This window comes from Canis lupus, chromosome 5 (assembly GCF_003254725.2).
Source record: "Canis lupus dingo isolate Sandy chromosome 5, ASM325472v2, whole genome shotgun sequence".
Taxonomy (NCBI): Eukaryota; Metazoa; Chordata; class Mammalia; order Carnivora; family Canidae; genus Canis; species Canis lupus.
The window spans coordinates 60,082,417-60,106,751 of NC_064247.1; the positions used below are offsets into that span (position 1 = coordinate 60,082,417).

A 24,335-nucleotide genomic window follows, 5' to 3' on the forward strand; every position below is an offset into this window, starting at 1 on the left:
CCCTCCAATCCAGCATGACCTCATCACTGGGTCCTTACTTTAACTACCCCTGCAAGGAGCCTTTTACCATATAAGGTCATATTCATAGGTGCCAGGGATTAATATTCTGACATATAGCCAGGTGGTGCAGCACGAAACCCACTCCAGTGGGTTTCTGCCACTGACACCCACCCCCTTCCCCCTCCAGAGAGTTCTATGACTCTCTTTCTAGTCTGCTATTTATTTTCCCCTTGGCAAAGATTACACATCAGGTGTCGTAGGCTCAAGTGAGCGTTCACAAGGACACTGGAGTGGGGGAGGGCAGTGTCAAAGTTACACCTGGAACTGGGGCTTTGTGCTCTCAAGCATGGGGTGACCCCAGCCACATCCGCTGGCCTACTTGGAAGGTAGACCCCCTACTCCCCACCCCCACCCACCCCCCCAGTCTTGGCTCAGCAGTGGCTCAGCAGCCTGGAGAGCCTGTAGGAAGCCCAAGCCCTCCTACTGGAGCTCACCTGAGGGTGACAGTGTGAGCAGGTAAGACAGGGCCATGTATCTATGCAGGATGGATGGTAGGCCCTCAGGTAAACCCTCTTTTCAGGATTCCAGCTTGTGCCTCCCCCCAGCAGGGATAGGCTTGTGCTACAGACTTCAGGGGGCCCCAGATCTGTCAGACATGCTGCTTTGCCAGCATCCTTCTCAGCCTTTCTGCTTCCCCTTTGCAACTGGAACCAGGATCTGTCCCCCCAACTTCCAAGGTTGCTATTAAAATACATCTAAAGTGCAAAGATAAGAGCTACAGTCCAGGGACCCGGCCCCCACTGTGTGTGCATCAGCACAGGATCATTGTAGACAGCCAGCAACCATGCTAAGCATAGGGAGGAGGCCTGGCTGGACATGAGGGCTGGAGTGTCCCAGGATGGCCTGGCCAGGGGTAAGGGGCTCCCATCCCCACAGCCCAGGACCAGCATTCCCTGCCCCACTCCCCATGTTGCTTCAGAAACTCACATCAGCCATCAAGACGGCAGCACCCACCGCCCCGCAAGCAGGCTGCACTGCCTGGTCACTACATGGGGAATCCCCCCACCCAGCGAATGGGTTCATGCAGGGCTCCAGAGAGGAAGAGACCCCAGCTACATCTGGGGGAGGGCCAGGTGTCCAGCTGCTTGGTAGCACAGTATGATGGCAGTGTGGCCACTTCAAATGGACAGGCTGTCTCTGAAATTGGGCATGTGAGAACACCAGGATGCTGGCCTCTCTCCTTCTCCCATCCTGGGGTATAAGCAGTTAAAACCCACCCCTCTGCCCAGGAAGCTTGGAGCAGCTCCATCCATCCGTGGAGCTTGGCTACCTCTGCTACCTCCTGTGTCAGCTGCTCTGACTGCTGAGTCAGGCTCTGAGATGCGGTAATGAGTGATCATGGCTGTAACCACCAGCAAGGTTGCTTGTTTTCTTCCCATCTCTGGAACTCTGTTTTTCTGCATCAGCTCAGTTAAGATAACGATCGTTTGTGAGAGGAGACAGTGTTTATGTTCTCTTATTGTGCATGTTCCAAAACGAGGGGGGGAAGCCAGGCCCTCCTTCAAGGACACTCTCACCATCACAGGGGGCTGGGGGTGGGGTGGCCAGCCCCTTGGTTCATTGATTACCCCACTCAGAAGTGGATGCGGAGGTTCCATCTCTGATGTGCCAGCCAGGTACTCAGCATCACTGCAGCTGCAGCTGCGGGGCGGGAGGGGCCGGAGACGCTAAAGCTGCGGTGGCCACAGGGTGCCCTCAGCTCCATGCAGCCTGCGGGTGCTGCCTAGAGTCCCTCAGGATTGCATGGCTGCCCCCATGGGAGCTGGTGAGTGTGGAGGGCCAGGAACTGCTGCCTCGTCCAGGATCCCCCACTAGCACCAGGGAGGAGGGAATCCTAGAGGTGAGCCATTACAACCTGCAGATTTTCTACTCCGTGTAAAAGGCGGAGCTTGGGTTTCAGGAGGGAAATGGTCTCCTCTAGTCCTGCTGCAGGAAGCTGCGCCCCCACCCAGTGCAGGACAGCTAGCACCAGGGACAGATCTCCTTTGCTTCCCATTCATAATCTATAAGAACCTCTTCCCCTTGTAGGACCAGACCAGCTGGCCCTGACACCAGGATGGGGGAGAAACACTGCCTGCCCAACGCTATGATCTCATGCTGTGTGTAACCCTTGTCTCCCCTTGAGCCATGGGGGAGGGGCTGCCCCTTGGGGACTCAGGCCTTGGCCTTCCTAGTGGGGAGATGCCTGTGGCCTTGATCGTGGCAGGCTCCCCAGAGGGAGGCACTGAGGCAGCCCTGCCGTTCCTCTGGGAGTGGCTGCAGCAAGAGCTGTAGAGACAGGTAATTTGGCCATGGCCAGGGCCCAGAGGGAAGAAAGCAAAAGTGCCCTTGGGCACACTTCATCCCCAGGGAGGTAGGAACCGACCCCCCTGCCTCCCTCCAAAAGTGTGGGAGATGCTCTCTAAGTCTGTCTGAAATGTGCTGCAGCTGGATGTTCACTTCCCCTGAACACAAGCCTGAGGGTCTAGGTGGCATTGTGTTGTTCTCAAGTCCTTCTGGCCACCCAACACACCTGTGGTGATCCAGGACTCTTGGTCTTCACCTACTCTGTTGGCATCTGCTTTTTAGAGCACCAAGAGGTGGCCCCAGGGGTGGGGTGGTCTGGGATGCCAGGGCCTTCCACACGTGGGATGCTTAGCACTGCCCACCTGGCCCAAACAGGATGGAGCATCTGGCCTGTGCAAGGGCAGACCTTTCCCCGGTATCTCTGGGTACATGAGTGACAGCAGACTGTGGGTCACCTGGCTGATAGGTGGAGTGGGCCCATGTGTGTGCACACATGTGTGAGTGTGTATGCGTGTGTGTGTGTGCGCACACACACGTCCCTTTGGATGTGCTTCCATACCTAGACACCCCGCCCCCAGAGCTTCTCGCCAGGGCTGGCCTGGAACACACAATCCGCTGGAGTTCTGCTCTCTCCCTGGATCCTCTTGATAAGCTTCCTGTAAGGTGAGAAACCCTGACACGGTTTCACAAAAGGGAATGTAAAATTAGTTTCAAAGGAAAGCAAGAACTGCATGATGTCCTGGGATTCACATTTGCCCTGGGGCTCTGCTCTGAAGGCTAGATTCCTTTTCCTGGGATTGTTGGGATGAGATTTTGCCAGAATGTCAGGGACACTGTCTCTCACTCAGCTCTCTGTCTGTCTCTCAGTCTTTGGCAAGATTTCCCACACCAGTCACTGGCCTTCCGTCTGAGGATTTGGGTCATGCGTGTGCACTACCAGCCCAATTTCTGACATTATAGTATTTTTTCTTTTAGTCAGTTTTTTTCTTAAATAAGCTTATTTGGAAATTCAGCTTGCTTGCAGCCCCTCTAGTAAAGAGAAATCCAGCATCACTTGTCATAATTTTGAGGTAACTAGAAGTAGGTAGATACTGGATTCAAGAACCATCTCAAGTGTGACCAGAGCATGTCCCTGCCTTAGGGAATGTGAGACAAGCCCTTGCTTGTCTGCTGGCGATTCAGTGGTGTGCCACCTGTCCCTCCCGCTCCAGTCATCCCCACCCCCCTAGGTCACAGGAAGGCTATTTGCATTCTCAAGGGCAAGGTGAGGCATCCCTCCCTCAGGTGAATACAAGAGACAAGGAAGCCTTGGGGGCATTAGCCCCATCTATCCCAGATTTCCTTGGATTTGGGCTGGGTAGGCAGTTACTGGGGAAGGGGTGCCCAGAAGCTGCGCTGGCATTCAAGTGTCAAAGACTTAAGCCAGAAAGCTACAGAATTCTGAGTGTTGGCCTGTCCCAGCTCTTTGCCTCCTAGAGTTGTGTGACTCTAGGTAGGTCCCTCAGAAGACACAGATAGGAGGCGCCTGGACGGCTTATTTGGTTGAGCGTCCAACTCTTGATTGTGGCTCAAGGCCATGAGATTGAGCCCCGTGCCAGGCTCCGTAATCAGTGCTGAGCCTGCTGGAGATTCTTCTTCTCCCTCTGCCACTCCTCATGCTCATGCACACCCTCTCTTTCTCTCCCTCTCTCTCTAAAATAAATAAACAAAGCTTTAAAAAAAAAAGGATGCAGATGGTAACAGTTAGGGATGGAAAGTGCAAACTCGCTCCTCGCTGCCTCCCACCCCCAGGGTCACCCTGAAAATACTGTGGGGGGATCCGTCTAGGCCTGGGAACCAGCTCTGCACTGATGCCCAAGGCTGATGAAGTCTGACAGATGAGGAGTTGTAGCCGTCCCCCAAGACAACAGCAAGAACAAGGACAGGGCTGCCATGGGCCTGAGGGAAGAGGTAAGCAGGTGTGCCCAAAGTCAGGTGTGCAGGAAAAAGATGTAGGCAGGCCTGAAAGTAGGTGTGCAGGAGACCCAGAGAAGAGATAGCTGGAAAAGTAGACAGGGCGAGTCATGAGTTGTTCGGCATGCCAAGCTGAGGTGCTTGGACCTGATGCTCACGGCCCCAGGCAGCCATTGAGGGCTTTAGAGAAAGGCGTGATGGGGTAGATCCATGGGTGAGCACTAGGAATGGGACTCTGGTGACAGGTGGACGACTGTAGTCCAGGCAGGAGCTCCCACGGCCAGCTGTGGAAATGGGCAAGAGAGGAAATGTTCCAGGGATAGCTAGGTGGACAGAGCCAACAGGCAGCTGAGAGTATGAACATAGAGCTCAGGGCAGAGAGGAGAGGGAGGCACAGCTAGCTGTGAGGCTCATGGGGCTGAAGCTCAGAGGGGGCCAAGGAACTGCCCTGGAGGGTCATCCAGGGGGCAGTTTCCACAAGCAGATCACTGAAAGCAAGAATGCTTGGAGGAAGAGGAGCCAGCCCAGGGTAGAGGTGGTGCTGGTGACGGAGTGGTGCAGGTAGATGTGCTAAAGGTGGTTGGGGCACATGTGATGGAGGCACAGGTGACAGAGGCAGAGGTGGAGCCACAAGGGTGGTGGAGGTGCAGGTGATGGAGTCCCAGGTGGAGGCAGCAGAATGTATGCATGCGCGCACAAGCACACATGTGTCTTTGTGCCATGCGTGCATGCCCATGAAGTGCTTGCCTGTCCACATGCTTCAGGAACCTGGCATCATCTTGCTTGGGGCTCCAGGCCCGGTGGAGACTCGACAGGCTCTACCTGAGATCCTGGTCAGGATTGTGCAGCCCCCTGAAGGAGGCCACCACGGCTGTAGGATGGCCTGCCTGTCCCTTGGAGGAGCCACCAGGAGACGACCTGCTCATGCTGCCCCTCACCGCTCTGCATGGCACAGCCTCATGGGGAGTCTGTGTTAACAAGAAGGAAATTTCCGCCTTTCCTGGGCAGCATGACACACTCGTGCATTCAGCAGAGGTCTGTCCTGGCACGAGGAGTTCCAAAGGGAACGAGGCAGACCCAATCCTGACACTGGGTCTCAGCGTCTAGCTGGGGGACAGCTACAAGTGCTGAAGGAAATCCATGTGCTGACATGATGGACAGGACACTTTGGAGTGAGCTGTCCAGGATGATGTCTCTAAAGATGTGACGTTGGAGCAAAGACGCAAAGGAAGAGCATCCCCGGCAGAGGGACAGTATGTACAAAGGCCCTCTGGTTAAGGAGAGGAAGCTGCTCTGGCCACAGCCTGAGGAGGAGCCACAACAGTGGAAGACCATCATCCTCTCAGCTGGACATCCAATGAGCACTTCGGAGCAGACACAGCCAGCACCCAGCTCCGGGACTCCCCCAACCCGCTGCACCCACCCATTCCCCTGTCTCGGGAACTGGCACTTCTTCTCCAAGGTCCCTGCACACACATCCACCCTCCAGTCACCCCCTTGGTCTCAACCTCCTGACTCCGCCAGCCTCCTCCACCTTGGCCCACAGCTCTCCAGCTTGCACCTGGACCGATCCCTGGCCTCCTGACAAGAGCCCTGCCCCTGCCCTAGACCACTCCTCAGTCCTCACCCCGCTGCCCAGAGACAACGGGAAGCATAGATAAGCTCGTCCCTAAAAAGAAGGCCTTTGGTCACCCACCCTCCGGTGGCTGCACAGGGCTCTGATTTAGAGGAATGACTCCCAGTACTGCCATCTGCTGAGCGACTGTGGGCAGGCCAGCTGAGATGCCCTGGCCTCAGTTTCCTCAGCTGGCACCACTGGCTAGTCATGAACAGTACCACCCTCTCAGGGTTGGGGGCTAGGACTGAGTGAATGAATGTAGGAAAGCCCATCTCCCCACCTGGTTCACTGGCAGCTCTCACTGGTCACCACAAAATGAGGCAGCCCAGGGCTGCTGCTCAGGTGGCATCTGGCACATCTTCCCCCCACACCACTAAGAGGACACACAGATGTCCCTGGGCCCCGTCCACACAAAGTCCAGTTTCAGGGCAGGACCCTGAAGGCCCCACCTTTTCCCCCAGGACTGGACAGGTCACCGTGTCCAGGAGAGCAAGGAGTGGTGTCTCTGTCCTACTGTTTTCATAGAGACCAAGGGCCGGAGCAAGAGGGCAGGCGGCCTTGCCGCAGAGGCCACTCTCCAGGTGCAGTGGCTCATCTGCACTAATCATGAGCAACACAAGCAGGGTTTAAATATACTATGCTTATTTCATTTCAGCACAGGAGTGAGAAAGAGAACGTACAGCCTGTATGAGCAACTCAAATCAAAAATAAATGAGGCAAAAAGAGTAGCCAAAAATAGTACGGCATTGGAGGCAGCAGCCTGCGTCCCTCGGCCAGCTGTCCCCGGCGAGCGGCATCGCAGAGAGCGGCCAGGAGGACGGCTTTACATGTTTATTCCGGAACAGATTAATCAGGCCTGCAATCCGATGATAGATCAGAATTACTAGCAAAGTAAAAGCAAGATAACAACCCCAGGCACACGAGCCTCTAGACTCTACCCTCCAGCCCTGGCACCCTTGCCAAGCCATGGCCTGGGGCTTGGCCTGCAGGCAACGTGGGCTCATCTCTGACCTTCCTGACCCAGAACGTGCCCACTTAAGGCTACCCCACCTCCCTGCAAAGCAGAGCTGCAAATGCCATGGACCTCATGAGGGTCCATACTTTTGTCTCTCGGTTTCTTTACAGCAGATGTCACCTTTTTTTAGTGTCATAGATGAGAGTTTTGCAAATCACTCCAACCCACCACCTGTTTTTTGTAAACAAAGGTTTATTGGAACAGCCACCCCCATTCATTCACATGCTGTCTCTAGTTGCCTTCCCACAGCTTTGCCAGAGACCGACTGGCCCACAATGCCTAAAATATTGACTCTCTGGCCCTGACCTGCCCAAGCTTGTGGTCTCCTGCCCCTAGATGCTTTTCATCATCTGCTCAAGCACCCTAGGGAAATATCCGGTCCACCTAAAGACAGCCATCAGTGATAGGGTTTTGTTTGGTGGTGTGTCTGTGTGGATGTTGGTTTAGGGCTTTAGAGGTGTTGTTGGGGGGAGAAAAAAGATTCTGCAGTAATTATGTTAGGTTCTTTTATGTGAGGAACATGTTTTGGGCAGGGATATTTGAGTTACACTACTAGACTCTGACCCCGCCATGAAAGGAGAACACATGTGCTATGCGCAGGGGCCACCTGTGGACAGCTACAGCCGGCCAAGCAAAGGGGGCCTCCCAGTGACCCGCAGGGGTCAGGTGGGGCCCCCCAGGCCCATCTGAGGTGGAGAAACAGGCAGAACACCACTGGGCAGGGCCTGAAGGGACCTTGATCTTGAGAGGCCCCTTTCCCTAGGACATAGTCTGGGCTATCCCTCCGGGTTCTGTGAATCACTGTGGAGCCCTTTGAAGCCTCCAGCCATGTCCATAGCAGTGCATCCACCCACTCTGGGGCCTTCTGGGGAGGGAACCCTTCAAAAGACCCTAGAACCAAGTCCTGGACTCAATTAGGTGTTTTTACGTGGCCTATCTTGAACGCTTGGGAAATCTGCATGGCATGTCACTGGGGAGGTGCCTCCAAAAAAAACCACAAGGAGCTTTTCAACCGTGAAGGCTTACATTCCTGCAGACTCTGGAAGGCCTCTCCTACATGACACGATGCATGAGGACCGTTGGCTGGGTAGTGGCATTGCTGAGCACACGCCAACAAAAACCCACCACACTGTGACATGTGGCACCCGCGACAACAAAGGGCCCCTCCTGCCACTGCTTCCTCCTCATGGTGAGGTTCAGACAGGGATGGATAGAATCCTACAAGTCACACCAGCACCGAAGCGGGGCTGCCTTCTGGGTACGGGTTGTTAAAGTAGGTTAGCATGCCCAATCCCCAGGTGGGAGGTTGCGATGTCACGAGGTGAAAACTCTCAGCAGAACCCCAGGACTGGCTGGAAAGTCACCAAACCACCCACAACGCACCCGCACCCAAATGCAAGAGACAAAACAACAGAGACCAAGGGTATGCTTGCTGGTCAGCGCTGAGCAGCATATGGAAGGAGATAAAGACCCAAACCTGAGCCCAGAGGCAAGTTGGGCACAGGCCAGGGAGGGGCGCGAGGAGGGGAGAAGCTGGGTCTGGATGTGCTGTGTTGAATTCATGTCTTGAAGTGCTGCCCCTACCCCCAATGTGCTGGTATATGGAGGCTGGGCTTTGGGAGGTGATTAGGACTCCAGAAGGTCATGAGGGTGATGCGATTGGTGCCCTTATAAGATGACAACGAGACCCCAGCAAGCTCGCAGCCTGCCACCTGAGGACACAGCAAGAGCTTCATGGCTGTGAACCACGACTCCGGACACTGAATCCACTGGCACTTTCATCTTTGACCTCCACCTTCCAGAACTGGGAGAAATACACATCTGTTACCTATGCCAACTCCCCACCCCGCCAGGCTACAGCATTTTGTTAACGGCAGCCAGAGCAGACCAACAAAAAATGACCATGGCTCTATGGACACTGAAATCCGAATTTTATGATTTTCATTCTCATGAAATACTCATTTTTTGTTTCTCTTCCAACCACTTAAAACCATGAAAATGACTGTTGGCTCACAGGCCATGCAAACACAGGTGATGGGCTGGAATGGACCCGCAGACCTTGCAAAACCCTCTCCCAGAGCAAGGCCCCCCTCTCCTCCCTCACTGCCGACCAAGGCCGTCATGAGGTGCTGCTCTCAGGTCCGTGTGACTTGTCATTTCCCGAAGGATCTCAGCAAACAGCAAACCGAAGGATGTGACCTCGGTATTGATGTTCCAGAAAGAGGCCATACCCAGCGGTGGCTAATTAAGTGCCCAGGCTCTGAAGTTAGACCCTCCAGGGTCAGATCCCTGACCCTCCACTTACCAGCCAGCTGACACAGGCCCAGCGTGCTCGGCAGCATGATTGGAGTCATCCAGCCGCCTTTACAGTCTTGTAAGGGTTTTGTGTGATAGCCAAGTGAAGCATATTGCGTGACGCTGACCCAAATTATATTTATTAAGTCAGAAACCTCATGTGGAAATATTGAAAGACATGGCAGGTGGGCAATGCCAGATGTCCTCTGTGTGCCTTGAGACACAGAGACCGGATTTGTCTCCAAGGAACAAAAGTGGGCCTAGTGGGTATAGTTACAAGGACACCAATTTCAAATAACATAAAAAGAATCGTTTTCATCATTTAAATGGTCCCAGGGAGACTCACCAGCTCAGAGTTCCCTATGGGTGGAGATTTTCAAGAAACACCAACATGGAGATTTTGCAGAGAGAACCAGTGTCTCCATCGCTGGACCTTGACTCTCTGTCCCTCACACTAGGGGGGTTTAGGATGCACAAGACCAGTTCTCCTGCTACAAGTTCCTGGGGAACTTGCCCCCCCACAAAGGAACGTGAGTTACATCAAGGCTTGCTCCTTACATTGTGGAAGTATCCAGAACCACTGTGAGGCTCCCACTTAATGGGAGAATTTTTTGGTGGTCCCGGGACCACCAGGTTGAGTCGTTGGGGACAGTGCTTGCTTGCAGGTCTCCCCAGTAGGACCTTTGCAGTGCCATCTCCTACCTCTGCTCCTGCCTGAGACTCCCTCGAACCCCCAGCATTACTCCTGCTGAAAATGGCAGAACTTGGTCAGCAGCCTCTTCCACAGGGAAGAAGGTACCAGAAGACTCTACCCTTTTCCATGAGAAAAGCAAACCTTTCCTGGAAGCCAGGAAAGGCCATGCCAGCTGGGAGGCTATGTGTCCAGGCCACACCAGCTGGGAGGTCAGTTTGGAAGTAGGGCTCATGAGAGGCAGTTGAGCCAGTCATGTTTGGTGACCCAGCGTGAATGTGGGGCTCAGACTCATCGGGATCCAGAGAGGAGCGGCTCCTGGACTCAGCACTTTTCTAAGGCCAGCCGGTATGTCACAGTCATGTGCCCTCCCGTTTAAGGTACAATGGACACTTAGGGCCGGGACAACGCTGAGGTGTGAGTGCTGCTTCCCTGCATCTGGAAGTGCAGAGCAGCCAGTCAGTGGGTTGAAATGTTGAACTTTTGCCTGCTGCCCGGATATCTGTGATGGTGCCTCCTCAGCCCCACAGGGTCACAGCTCCATCCCCATGCACAGCAGAGGCTCCAGGGCCACGGGAGGAAAGCAACCAGCCTAGACACACCTGGTTCCCATCCCAGCTCTCCACTGAGCTATTATGTGGTGTTCATGGGTCTTGGCTTTTGCCTGTGGGGGTGACAGGGTTGGGGGGAGACTGGAGTGAAGCCCAGAGGGGCTCACCCCCTCACGACCTCTCTCTCCATCATCTCATTTGCTCTCTGCTCCCTCCTCTTCACCTCTTGTCACTTAGGAGATACTGAGTGCCCCAAACTGTTTACGACTCCCTCCTCTCTCCTCTTTTTCCCATCCCCCCGCCTGGGTCTTACACCTGCTGGGAACCTGTAGTGGCACCCCCCGTCTGATGCACATGGGCCGAGCCTTTTGATTCCCTGCCAAGGCTTCAGAGCCCTGTGCCCACCCTGGGAAGGAGGGAGCCCACTCCAGTCTCCAGAACCGTGGGTAAGGGGGTAGCTGGGGCAGCAGCTCAGCACAAACAGGTGGCTGCCACGGGGGACATTGGAATGTTGCATCCAGGTCCAGCCTTGGCCTCAAGCTCCCTCAGGCGAGGGGCCTCCCCAGGAGGGAAGGGCAGGGCACCCATCCTCCTGAGCCACCCCACCCACACATCATTGACTAGAAGCTGCTGGGTCCTAGCACAGTGTTGGGAGCCAGGATGGAAGACAGGTGAGGCAAAGCCCTGCAGAGCTCAGGCTGGGTTTGAATCCTAGCCATGGGCCTGAGCGTTGTCCCTCAGAGTCATCATCTGGAGGGTGAGGGAGCAGCATTATACCCCTGGAGGGCTGTGGGGACACCCAGAGGAGGGGACACAGGTGGAAGACATGCAGCGCAGCCCGGGTACAAAGCTGGTGCCAAGAGGCAGGAACTCTGAGATCACTAGGACTAGGTGGTGGCTGCATATCTGTCCCTCCCCCTGCTGAGAGACAGGCTCACTGCTGCCCTGGGAGGGAGGGGAGCTGCTAAGGAGTGTCAGGGTGTCGGGGCCCTCCCTCTGTTCGTCTGGGAGTGGAGGCCACACCCCAGCGCGTCTGGGCCCGCCAGGCATCCTCCCACAAGGGCTGCCACCAACTTCCTGCTCGGCTGGCCCGTGGTCCCGCGCCTCGCCTTCCACCTCACACAGGCCCAAATGGCCTTGTCTTAGGAGCAGGTACCTGGGGTCTTTTGGGGGTCCTGTTCCCTGAATGGGTTTTGTGCTGGAGGAGGTGGGCACCCCGGCAACCTGAGCAGGGCTTAGAGCTCCCCTGACAGCCAGGGGGCCCCCTGCCCGCACGGGACTGGCTGCTGCTGGCAGGGGGCCCTCCCTGCAGACACCTGGCTGCACCCAGGCAGAGCCCACGTGGCCGTCTGTCGCAGCAGCTCAGCCGAGCAGCAGCCGCAGGCATCCTCCTCGCTCAGGGACACGGCAGGCCCCCCACAAAACCCAGCAGCTGCTGGGGCGGGCGGGTGGGGCATAGCGGGCGGCACCCCGCAGAGCTGTCACGGTTCTGCAGGAGCTGCTGGCGTCCACTTTCATCCCTGGGGCAACAAGACAGGAGCTGCCTGGAGATCAGAAGGACTGTGGGGCCACCTCTATCCTGCCGGTGGGGGGTGGGAGGATGTGCCAACTGTCGAGCAACCCCTGCCAGCTCCTGGAGGGATCCCTGCCCATCTGCTGTCCCCTGAACCCCTGGCCAGGGATTTCCCGTCTCTGAGTGGAAAGTAGGTTCACAGGCAGACGTGAGGGTCCCTGCCTTAAACGAATGGGCCCCTACCTCTCCTCCCTCCTGCAGAGCTGAGTGCAGGGCGAAGCAGAGGGTAGGTGGAAGACCCATTGAAGCCCCTCCCCACCTGGCCGCCTGTGGTCATCGGGCAGGAGAGGAGCGCAGGGGTGGTCAGGGGGCTCCCTGCTGCCCAAGGGGCTTCCTCCCCACCCAGATAGCTGAGTGCCTCCTAGAGAGCTGTCCCCCATCCCTCCACCCGGCTCTCTCCTCCAGTTTTGTGCCAGGACAGGATATGGGTGCAGGGTGTGGTCAGGGCGGCCAGAGGGAGGCAGCAGGAAGAGGCGTGAGCTTCCCAAGGTGGAGCAGGAGGGCTGTAAAGCTTTGCTGAATGAATGACCCCAGGCGAGGCCTGTGGTTACAAAGATTCTGGAGCACGAGCACATGGGGGATTGTTTCTTGCTTCTTGCCCTGACCAGCCGCAGCCCTGAGGCCCCCTCTACCCAGGTGCCAGGTGAGGGCTCTCTTCCAGTTGTGGGTGACAGGATCAGGAGGGAGCCTGGGGAGCCACAGCTCCCACGGTGGAAGCTTCCATTTCCTCTCAGGGAGGGAGGGCGGCTATTCCAAAGACTGGGGGCCCTTGGCCACTGACCCTGGCAGACCCCTGTCCATCACTGTGCATACCCTGAATGTAGCTGGGAGCTACAGCAGAGCTTCTGCTTCCGGGAGGAGTTGGGAGACATTCAGCCTGCAGGTGCATGGGAAGCAGGTGTGGATCTGGGTGGGCTGCGTGAGGCGAGAGGCGTTTCAGTGTTGCTTTGGGAAAGTTGGAATTTGTTGGCCATGATGTTTTGGTTTGTTTTCAATTGTGGCACTAACTAGATAAGAACAGGGCCTCTGCCTGCAAGAGTGTAGGCCTGAGCCAAGCTCCATGCTGGGTTGTAATAAGGGGACAGGCATTTGAATGTTGCTTTGAAGACGGAAAAATTCTAGTCTGCCATCTTTTTAAGAAATTCTTATGGGGACTCCATGGCTTGGTCCCAGTGCCTCTGCTGCCATCTGACCATGTGAGGTTGGCAGGTCACCATACCACCCCGTTCCCACAGCTCAGCAGCTTGGAGGAATGATGGAGGTTTCTCTGTGGCAAAGAGCAGGGGGTCCTGGCCGTGGCACGCAGCCTGTACTAATTTTTCAGTGTTTTCTCTGACCGCCCCCCAACCCCAGTCTGAGCAAGACCTGATGATGCTACTTAGGAGTTGGGTTGTGGATCTCCAGACTGCCCCCCGGACCCCTGGGCCACCCCTCCAGTGACTGGGCCTCTCTGCTTGCTCCCCAAGACGACCCCACAGGCAGAGCCAATCCCCAAGCATGCTCAGACTCGCAGGCTTTCAGCAGCAGCCCTCACTCTTCCCCGCCACTGTAGCTCACAGGGGAGAAGTGGGGTTTCGTCTGGCGGCACTCTGCTTGTGGGACAGAGAGGAAGGGTGTGTTACGCAAGCACCCTTCCGGATCTGGGTGGTTGTGAGCGGTTACACCTCTTCCTGTCTCTTCGCGAGGCTCATGCTGGCTGCCATGGCTCCTGCAGCTTCGCCCTCATCCAAGGCAGTGGTTTCGTGCCATGTAATAGTCATAGTGGTACATTGGGGCTTTGGCAGGAAGGATCTCCAGAGTTCAAGAAGCAACATGCAAAGTGACATGAGCTCAAGAGGCAGGAGCTGGAGTCCAAGCACTGAGACTGAGATTTCCGGGGGAGGGACCACCCAGTGTCCACCACACCCCAGTGTGAACCTTTCCTGCCTTCTTCTCAGGCAGTGTTCACCGAGCACCCACTGTGTGCCTGGTGCTTCTGGAGACAACGCTCCCGGCCCTGGCAGAGCTGACGTCCCAGGGATCTCCAAGGACATGGGGAAGGAGTGAACGTGGGGAACAGTGCATGCCTGATGTCTCGGTAATGACCGGTGCCATACCTCCTGGGCCTCACACCCACCCCCTTATCAGGGTTGGTCTTTGCATTCGAGAGAATGGCCTCAGGCATAAAAGACATCACACCTTTCTCTCTCAACCCCTCCCTCTGGGGAAGTCAGCTGCACTGGTGTGAGAGACCCAGGTGGTGAGGAGTGGGAGCGGGCCCCTCCTCACCTGTGTGTGCATGAAACCTCTAACACCTCAGCCCAGCCAACACCCTGACTGCAGCCTTAGGAGAGACTCCAAGCCAGACCTGCCCAGCCAGGACAGTCCCCGGTTCCTGACTTTGCAAAACTGTATGAGAAATCCTCATTGTTTTCAACTGCTGACCCGTGTCACATAGCAATACATAACTCATACAGTGTCGTCATTCTTAAGGCCTCAGCTATGTAGCAACAAGCCTTCTGAAGGCTCCGAGCTGCCAGAATGATCAGGAATTGGGATGCAGCCACAGAGGACCCAGGAAACATGGGTCCCGTCACGACACCGAGTCACACCTGTGTGTGACAAGTCGCATCTGCGAGAGATTAGTCTTTTTCTGGGGAAGTGGAAAAGATGAGCAGCCCCTGAGAGCAAAGCAGAGAGGCAGCAGGGGAAAGCAGATGTGGTAACAAGTCTGAGGACCCTAGAAAGTGCTTTTCTGGAAGACCACCACCTGGGAGGAGGCTGGGGCACATCTGTGCAAGAGCCACTCCATTTACCTTATGCCTGTGGTGTAGACGCTGAGGAAGGAGACTACCAGGCCCTGGCCAGCACCTGCCCTCCGCCAGGGCCAGCCACAGGTAGCCCGAGCCCATGGCCCACACAGTGCATCCCCACCTGGGTGCCTGTCGGATTCCCCCTGACTCCCCTTCTCCTGTTTCACTTGGGAAGGTTGAAAGGGTTGCCCAAGATCATATAGCAGATTTGAGCCCACTGGGCCTCGCCTCCCTCCCTGACACATGAAATGGTCTCCTTGGGTCACCCAACAAGGTGGGATTGTGTCATCCAGCTGGCCCTGGAGGACAGGAGCGTGCACGGTGGCCCTGGTGAGGTTTTGGGTTAAAAACAGTTTCTTCAGTGCTCGAAGTGCTAACTTCACCTCAGGAGATCTGGCTAAGTGAAGGTTCTCGCCGCCCAGGTTTTCTCGTGCTCCAGCAGTGGGCAGATGAGTGGAGGCCTTTTGCAGGAACTGGAAGTCTCTCTCGCGACTCACCAAAGTTGTATCTTCATGTCATAAGGATGCCCCTGAAGGTAAAGCCAGCAGAACGTGCTCCCAGAAGGGCTGAAGGCACTTCCACATCACGGTGCTGGGGGCCAGCCACAATGAGCACTCCTCTGTCTCACATTCGTGGGGTGGCTGGCCCCCATCCCGAGGCAGCTGGCAGTGCTCAGGCTAGGCCGGGTGGCTCTCGCATGTGCAGCTGTCCCCTTGGACCCGCAGGGTGATCTGGAGCATGTTCGTCTGTGGCAACAGTGGAGGCAAGTCTCCATGGCTGAGGCTGGAGCTGACACATCATCATTGCTCATTCCATTGGCCAAAGCACGTGTGACTGTATGAATGTGTGTGTGTGCATGTGAGTGTGTGTGACAGCATGAGTGTGTGTGGCAGAGAGTACATGAGTGTGAGAGCACTGCATGCGAGCGTGAGTGTGTGAGTGTGTGAACATGAGAGTATGAGTGTGAATGGAGAGACAGGAGAGGGCAGAGGGAAGGCGTGCCAATGAGACCAGTTACAGATAATGGGTGAACGGGATGAAGAGCATCCGAGTGTTGGTGGCTGTGCTGATTCTCTACGACAGTGATGATTGAAAGTTTTCAGCATAGTGAGCTGAGGAAAAGAAAGGCAGCACCCACAGGGGGAGCCCCTGATTCCAAGGGGCCTGTCGTCATTGCCAGGCTCGCTTCCCACAACGACGCAAAGCTAAGATTTACCCAACATCTTCCCTCCTGGGTTCAAGGCATTCTGGTGTCTTCCTTCTCCACTCCTATGAGAGTATGGATGGGCTCCATGCTTCAGGTTCTCTGAGAATGCCTCAGGTGACTTGCTCAGGGTCACGCACAGACCCAGTGGGAGTACAGGTGACGGGGGCACCCAGACTGCAGACCCCTCAGCCTGCACCGTGAGCCAGCTGCCCCTCCTGGGCCTAGTCAGTTCCCAAGTGGTCTCTGAAGCCCTCCTCCAGTGCCATCACTTTTGGATGACAGGGCAGCCCTGCCCATCTGCCTGCCTCCCTCCCTCCCCAGGGCCTGGGATTGGCAACATCCTCCTGGGACATCGGCTTCTTGGGGCTCGGCCGCTGGGTTGGGCTGTGGCAGTGGCGGAGGTGGGCTCTGGGCAGGTCAGTGGAACGTGAGGTGGGGGGCATGGGGCACCAGCCCCCTCCCTGCTCTGGCAGGTGGCAAAGGTAGCAGCTCCCCAGGAGGGATGAAGCCTGTTGTCCCTCGTGAAGTGGGCACCAGAGCGTGGCCAGTGCCTGGCTGTGGGCCAGGGAGCTGGCCACTGACTAGGAGTTGAGTCTGACCATCAAGAGTCCAGCCAAGGCAGAGGCAAGGGGTGGGACCGGTGGCCAGCTGTCCCTGTCCCTGCAGCCGCCCTAAGCACCACACCTGAGACAAACAGAGCATTGCAGCGTCCAGATAAGACTGCCCTAGTGCCCCATGTGAGCAGGGTCCCCTGGCCCTCCCATCACTCCGGGCCCCCAGGCAGTCTGTGAGCCGTTAGCACACCATGCCTGGCCCCTTCCCTTGTGCCTTCCCTGGATGAACCTCCAGCGGGCCAACTCAGAGTCCTCATGCATTCGTTCATGTATTCACTCAGCAAACATTTGAGAGTCTACTGTGTGCTGTGCACAGCTGAGAGCACAGCAGATAAATGCATGGTGCTGGCATCATAAGGCGAGGAAGCCACAGACCATAACTGGGACACTAGCTAAGTATAAGGCACGTTGGAAGTTGACAGCACTAGGGAGAAAAATTAGTAGGGAAGGACCAGCAGAACATGGGGAGATGGGGTTTGCAATTTAAGATAAGGTGTCTAGAGGAGATTCATTGAGAAAGTGACCTTTGTTCAAAGATGCGGAGGTCAGAGAGGGGGGCCCTCGGGTGGTTCACGGGGACTCAGAAAGCTTCAGGAAGAAGGAAGCCCTAAGGCTGGAGCATCTGCTGAGGTCATGGGACGTGGAGGAGTCCGTGTGGCCAGGGCAGAGTGAGCAAGGGGGTGGCAGGAGATGAGGTCCAGGGGGTCAAAGGGAAGGGGGAGCTGGGCCATTGCTGAGCTTCGGGCTTTCCCTGCATAAAATGAGTAGCCACTAGGTTTCGAGAATTATAATGACATCTGATTGGTGTTCTAGTAGGATTGCTCTGGCTCCTATAAGGTGGACAATGAGGGGTAAAGGTGGAAGCTGTTGTGGGGACCTGTAAGAGGGAAAGGGTGGCCTGGACCAGGAAGGAGGTAGCAGGGACTACTCAGACAGGCGTGGGATTCTGGATGTTTCTGAAGATGACTCTATAATGGGGCAACCATGGTGACAGGGGAGCCAGGGTAGAGGCTACCAGGAGCTCTGCATGGGACAGATGAACCCAGGTGGTAGTTCCATGCCCTAGAGAGATGCCCGTAGGGCAGTAAAAATAGATACGTCTGGGATCCAGGGGAAAGATGAGGCCTGGATATATAACTGCAGGAGTTCTGGCCACACAGTTCAGAGCTGGGAGACAGGTGGGAATCTGAGGAACCTCGTGTGATAGAAGAGAGAAAAGATTCCAAGTCTGAGAAGTGAGCAGGAACGGCCAAGGGGACTGAGAAGCAGCAGCGGGGTGGCAGGAGTGCGAGCCAGGAACATGCAGGTCCTCAGAGCCCAGAGCGTGGGGGCAACCCCGCTGTCACCCCCAAACTGCCCCGCCAGACATGGCAATGGGAAGGTCATAGTGACCTTGGCAAGTGCAGCCTCCTCAGAGCAAGGAAGGCAGAAGGGAGAATCATAGGCAAGAAAGGACAACTCTTGAGGGATTTTCAGTTGGTGGAGAAGGAAGGGGATCCAATAAACTGTGCTTTTTGGTTTCTAAGGCAAGAGAATTAGTAAGGGGTGTATGAAGAGGACAGCGCCCCATAAAGAAGGAAGAATCAGCATAAGACTTGGGACACCCTTGAGCAGGGCGGGAGTGGGCTGTGTGTTCGGGTGGGCGCTGTGGTTGTGGCTGTGGCTGGGTCGTTCAGGTGGCAGCAGGAGGGAAAACAATGTTCTGAGAGCTGATGGTGGCTGGGGAAGCTGGCCTCTGGTTGCTCCTAGTTTGTCAGTGAAATGGAAGCAGCAAAGCCAAGGGCTGAGAGGAGTGTGGCAGGGGAGGCGTTGGGGCCTTGGAGAGTAGAGGAGAGAGGCCTACAACTGGGCTCAGCACACTTCTGCTGTAAAGGGCCAGGTAGTAAATGTTTGAATCTTGGCAGGCCAGACAGTGTCTCTTATGGCTGCTCAGTGCCACAGCGTGGCACCAACACAGGCATGGTTCACACACAAATGGGCATTGAGGTGTCCCAGTAACACTTTATTTACAGAATAGGCTGGATTTGGACCGTTGTTCATCATCTATAAATTCCTGCTCCAGGTCAGCAGTCCTCAGGTGTGGTCCCTGGGCCAGGAACACGAGCATCATCTGGGAACTAGTTATAAATGCAGATTCCTTGGGGATCCCTGGGTGGCTCAGTGGTTTGGCGCCTGCCTTTGGCCCAGGGCGCGATCCTGGAGTCCTGGGATCGAGTCCCACGTTGGGCTCCCGGCATGGAGCCTGCTTCTCCCTCCTCCTGTGTCTCTTTCTGACTCTCTCTCTCTCTCTATCATAAATAAATAAATAAATCTTTGAAAAAATGCAGATTCCTGGGCACACCCCACATCTATGGAGTCAGAGACTCTTGGTCCCCACAGCATCTCAAATTCAGATTGAGTTTGCGATTCTGGATTTCTGGACTTTGAGCTGGGGATTGAGACTCCACCGCTCAGTAGACCCAGGGAGAGCCAGAGAGGAGAGAGTGGGGTGTGGGGTGGGTCACGTCCCCCAGTTAAGCCCAGTTAAGGGCACAGGCATCCTGGCCTGCTCTGGGCTGCTTGGCCGCCACCTCCTTCCACGAGACCCTATGAAGACATCTTGCCCCCCCCGCCTCAGCCCCCTGTGGCCACCCTTCCTCACCGGTGACCTCTGGACCACTGTGTTTGGATGCAATGCCTGGGGCTCTGCATACTGACAGCTCTGTGGCTGTGGTTTCCTGTCCAGGGCAGCCACCAGCACCTGCACACAGTAAGGCCTCAGCAAGCACTCTGTTCACCAGGGAACCCACCGCCCTCTGACTTAAGGTTAACAACTCTGGTGAGATTGTTGGGTTTCATGCCCAGAGTCACCTAGTACAGCCCACTCCAGGGGCACCTGATGAGCGTAAAGGAGAGGCTGCCTCTGAAGCCCCCCCACCCCCAAGGCTGCAGGGACTCTGTTCCCCCGCAGCCATGTAACCATCCTCGTTCTGCAAGAGAGGCACTGTGCCTCTTGTATAGATCTGAGCAGCGGGGAAGTCAGGCTGGTCCATCTGGTGACAGTGGCCCTGATAGAACCCCAGAGTTTGAAAGAAAAGGTGACCAGGAGGCCTTCAGGGTCTGCCTGGAGCCATCCCACCAGGTGCAGGTGGACAGGGCCATGTGGACAAGGGGCCCTGGGAGAGGTCAGCCTGGGTTGCAGTATTGCAGCTCGTGAGGAATCACCTGATCAGCCCAAAGCCTGGATTCAGTATCAGCCACTTCTCTGTGGGTGATTAGACTGAGGGCCTCGATTCCTGGCTACATGGGCCTCTCCAGCAGGGCAGCTTACCTCTCAGAGCCAGGAAGGGAGAGAGTTTGCTAGCAAGACAGAAAGCACAGTCTGCATATCACCTGATCACAGGCATGATAGCTTGTCACCTCTGCCAGGACCAGTGGGGCAGGAACCGATCTGCATTCCGGAAAGCTCCACAGTGACACCAGCAAGCTCCCCTGGGCTGGGAGAGGGTGAGAAGCTGAAGTCAAGCATGAGCCTGGGGGATGGTGGTGCCACTTCCTGGGACAGGAGAAACACTTCAAAGTTCTAAGTCCCTGGGACCACCAGAAAAAGGTTCCCAGACCCTCAGGAAAGCAGCTGGGGAGATGGAAGGACATCGTCACACATCAGGGTGGGAGAGTAGGAACCTTTTACAGAACCAGTGACCCCAACCATCAGCTTTGTCTGAGCCCCCATGGATTGGTCTGTCTGTCTGTCTGATGAGGGATGTAAGATGCCCCACAAACTGGACCTTCAGCATTACAGAGCCTCGTGGGCAAACCAAACTGGTTTTTTGAACTACCTCCCCTCTACTCTGCTTTTCCTACAGAATCTTCCCTCTGTGAAGAAGAGAGCAGGTCGGGACAAGTGAGGCCAGCCCCATGTATCCAGAATCGACGACAGGATCCCCGGCTCGGCTCTCTCTGCGGCAGACAGGCTCCCCCGGCATGATCTACAGGTGATTCCCTGCCCCCCACCTACCCAGGCCACTCTCAGGTCCAGTCCTGCCTCTGAGAAGGGGTCCCGGAGGCCAGTCACCAGCCCTTGATCCAGAGGGAAGGATGGAGGGAGCTCCACAGGGCTCTGAGGTGCGTGTAGGCAAGCACTTTCTCCGAGGAAAGAATGGAAGCCTTTAAAATCCAGGATTTTCCCTGTGGAATAGAGCCAGGATTAGACTTGTCCCCTACTCTTCTGAAGCATTCCATGGGTAGCAGCAGGCCTGGAAGTGAGCACGGGACCCTCCCCAGCTTGTTTCTTTCTCATGCACCTCCCTTTGAGGGAGTCGTAGAGCTTGCCCCGGGGAGATGAGTGGGGACAGCCAGCTGCTCACCAGGCCACCTTGCCTTCCTTCTGTGGAAGCTGGTTCCAAATCCAGCTCTGGGTCTTTCCATTTGGAAAGTAATCCAGGCTGACCCACGGGGAGAGCACGCAAGGCATTGGATAGCAGCACGGAACACAGCACCCAGACAGCAATAGCTGTCACCAAAGATGGACCCAGGTGGGACCCCAGGGGTCCATCAGCCCTCGATTGATTGGGCCTTTCTCAGTGGCTGTTAGGGCCTGATCCAGAGCAAGTATCCGTAGAACCCACAGGGAAAAGGAGTGTCCCTCTCTTATCAAATTCCTAAAAAGAGCCCCGTGGTCACAGAAAGACTCGCCAGCATGTGGGGGGACGGGCCACTTCTTGGTTTGAGGGTTTTGTACGGTCGTTCTAAAGCATATTTCATTAAAACCCGACCAGACTTGCACTCCCAGGTTTACCTCTTGTCTTTGCTTCCCTGCCCTGTGTGGGAATGATACCAGGCACCAGAGGACCCCCGCGTCCCAACCGACCAGGCTTCTGCCTCCGTGTGCCACTGGGTGGCGCTGCCGCCGAGCACTTGGTACCTGGGCACGCATCCTCCCAGCAGTCCGGAGCAGAGCGGGGTGGGGCCTGGCTGCGGGGTGTCGCTGGTGCTTCCTGGGCCTGCATCTCTCTGTGGCTAATGCCAATTGTGGACTCTCTCTCTCCTTTTTCTCTGTCCTCCATCGCTGTCCGCAGTACTCGGTATGGGAGCCCCAAAAGACAGCTCCAGTTTTACAGGTAACGAGCCCTCTGTTTTCCTCAAACCCCAGAAGCTGAAGGCAGGGGAGCAGGCGGGAGGGCCACACCCATCCAGGTCAGGCGTGCTGGGGATCTCTCGGAAGTAAAGGTCCCCAGTAAGACTGGGCTCTGGTTCCCTCCCGGGGCCCACGCATACAGCATGATGTAATGTCTCAATGAACAGCGTGAAGTCAGGTTCCATATGTGTGCTGAGCTCTAGAACTTGATATGATTGGAGCAAATGGACTTCTGATGCCTGCTTAACTCTCACCAGATCTACATTAAGATCTCCCTTGTCAGGCTATGGGTGCTGTGCTTCCTGTCATTGGGTTTGTGCTTTTTGGGTGATCTGAGTAAACGACGCAGGCCAAACCCAACCATCTCCCCTTCTTTTTGGGTTTGAGCTGATTTACAATCAAAGGCCAATTCCTTTCTTGGGGCATGTGGATCCACTGTGACCTGGGCCAGGGGTGGACCTGCTGGTGTTTCTCTGGTGCATCTCCCTACTGGGGAACTGGCACACCGTGTTCTTCGGTGCGAGGCTGTGCCCCAGAGAGACGTGGCATCAAGGGGCCCTGCTTTGCAGCCCAGGCCAAGGCAGGTCAGCCAGCAAAGTCCTCCCAAACGAGTCCCTTCCTCCATTGGACAGTTCACCTGTGGAGTGGGGAGGCGTGCCACAAAGATGTGTGTTTCTCAGGTAGTCTGTAACTCTGGGAATTTACACCAATGGCCATCTTCCTCATGTTGGGAAAGTGTCAGGGTTGAGGAAGCCACTGGTCAGCCCCGACAGCGTCAGGACTGTGGGGACTCTGTGTGGCTCTTAGGAGTGGGGCCCCAGTGTGTGGTGTGTGCCTTGGCATTCAGACCTGGGAGGTCTCTGTCTGGGACACCCGCCAGGGCCGTGCCCACCTACCAATGCAGAGCCAGGGGGGCGGTTACCACTGATGCACAGGGAATTGGGGGCAGTGGGTGCTGGGGTTGGCCCTGGGTTTCCACCCAGCTTTTCCTTCCCACAGCCTCAGCACCTCTGAATGTGGCCATGGGCCTGGGTCCTCGGGTGAACTTCAGCACTGCTTCATTGCCTCCCACAGGGTCTCACCCCTTACAGAGAGCCCCAAAGAGATGGCTGAGATTTTTGCTAGATAAGATTTTGCTTGAAAACAGTTAGATATGAACTTGGCCTTACAGATACTTTTCTGGGATGACTCATTTGCCATCACGTATACATGACAGCACGGTGTGTAAGAATGGGGATGAGACTTTTGTCCCAGAGATGTAACCCGCCCATAAGACCAAATGTGACCTTGAACTATATCCTCAGAGACCTCAGGGGAGAGGAGTGAGACAGCCAGCAGCAGAACTGCGGCCTAGACCACCAACCAGAAGGGCCATGCCGAGGGGGGTGCCCAGGAGATTGTGGGGTATCACAGAGCTTAAACAAAAGAGAGTCCCTTGCCCCTTGCTGGCCCTTGAGTTCTCACAGATCCAACCTATTGTCCGCTCCCGGGGAACCCTCTGTCCTGCCCTGAGGCAAGTTCTATTGGAGAACCGCCCCCCAGATGCGCAGACCTCCATCTGGGCCTCCCAGCACCGCGTCCCTGATGCCCACGGGCTCCAGCCATCCTACCCTCTGCATCTCCAGTGTGGTTTCTTCTCATCGACACTCAGGTGTCTCTTGTGGGTTCTCCGATGATGATCTCTAACGAAGTGGAATCTTTGTTGAACCTCCTGGGTGCCACTCCCAGTGGGACATCCTTGTTATATGGGCACTGATGCAGCCACAAGAGATTAAGACAGTTGGCGACATGGCCCCTCCCCTGACAAGGCAGAGGTGTTGTTAGAGGCATGTGCCCCACCCTCAGACAGTTCACAGACCAGTAAGGGACACGAGACCCTATGTCTGTCAGCTGTTCCAGAGAATCCCTTGTAACAAACAGCCTCCAAACTCAGTGCCCTACGACAAGAAGCGTGCATTTCTTGTTTTATGTGTCTGTGTCAGTTCACGGAAGCTGGGCTCAGTTGGACGTGGTCTGAACTGCAGGTGGGGCCAGATGTTCATCCTCCCGCCAGGAGGGTGTCACATCTCTGAAGGCCCATAGTCAGAGGCGGTGCACTGGTGCTTCTGCTCGTTCTGCTGGCCAAAGCAGGGCTCATGACCTTGCCAGATGTGAAAGGGCAGGAAAATATACTCCCACCCCCGATAGGAGAACCACTGCCACGTGATGCAGAGCGGGGGTCGAGGACCTGGAACCATAGTGCAATCTATCCCAGAACCCAAATAACCAATAATATGTAGATGGCAGTACTTGTCTTGGGAGAAGTCCAAACAGCTGTTGGCGCTCTGAGGAAGGAGCAGGCCTGGCCAGCTGAGAGTCAAGGAAGGCTTCATGGAGGAGACAGCATGAGGGCTTTGAGCAAGGGCCTCGGAGGCCAGGCAGTCCTCAGCATAGAGCCCAGGAGGAACATTCCAGTAGAAGCCTGAGCTACCGCTTGAAGAGGTGCCAAGAACAGGAAGTGGTGGAGACACAGACCCCGCCGTGAGGAACAGGACAGACAGTGGCAGAGGCCAGACTGTAGAGGA

The 24,335-nt window shown here is 55.9% G+C and overlaps 1 protein-coding gene across 7 annotated transcripts in view; it reads left to right on the forward strand.

Annotated features, from left to right (window-relative positions):
- The window catches only part of KCNAB2 (potassium voltage-gated channel subfamily A regulatory beta subunit 2), an 84,978-nt gene that overhangs the window by 11,017 nt on the left and 49,626 nt on the right, over window positions 1–24,335 (forward strand). For 2 of the 7 annotated variants that reach the window (XM_025427351.3, XM_025427357.3), the window contains exons 2-3: window positions 20,501–20,629; window positions 21,713–21,754. In XM_025427351.3, the coding sequence (XP_025283136.1) occupies window positions 20,553–20,629; window positions 21,713–21,754 (119 nt within the window). In that variant the 5' untranslated portion in view covers window positions 20,501–20,552. Of the gene's footprint in view, window positions 1–11,466; window positions 11,622–13,979; window positions 14,120–20,500; window positions 20,630–21,712; window positions 21,755–24,335 lie in introns of those variants that run through there. The other 5 variants (XM_049110536.1, XM_025427358.3, XM_049110534.1 and 2 more) reach the window with 4 other exon arrangements.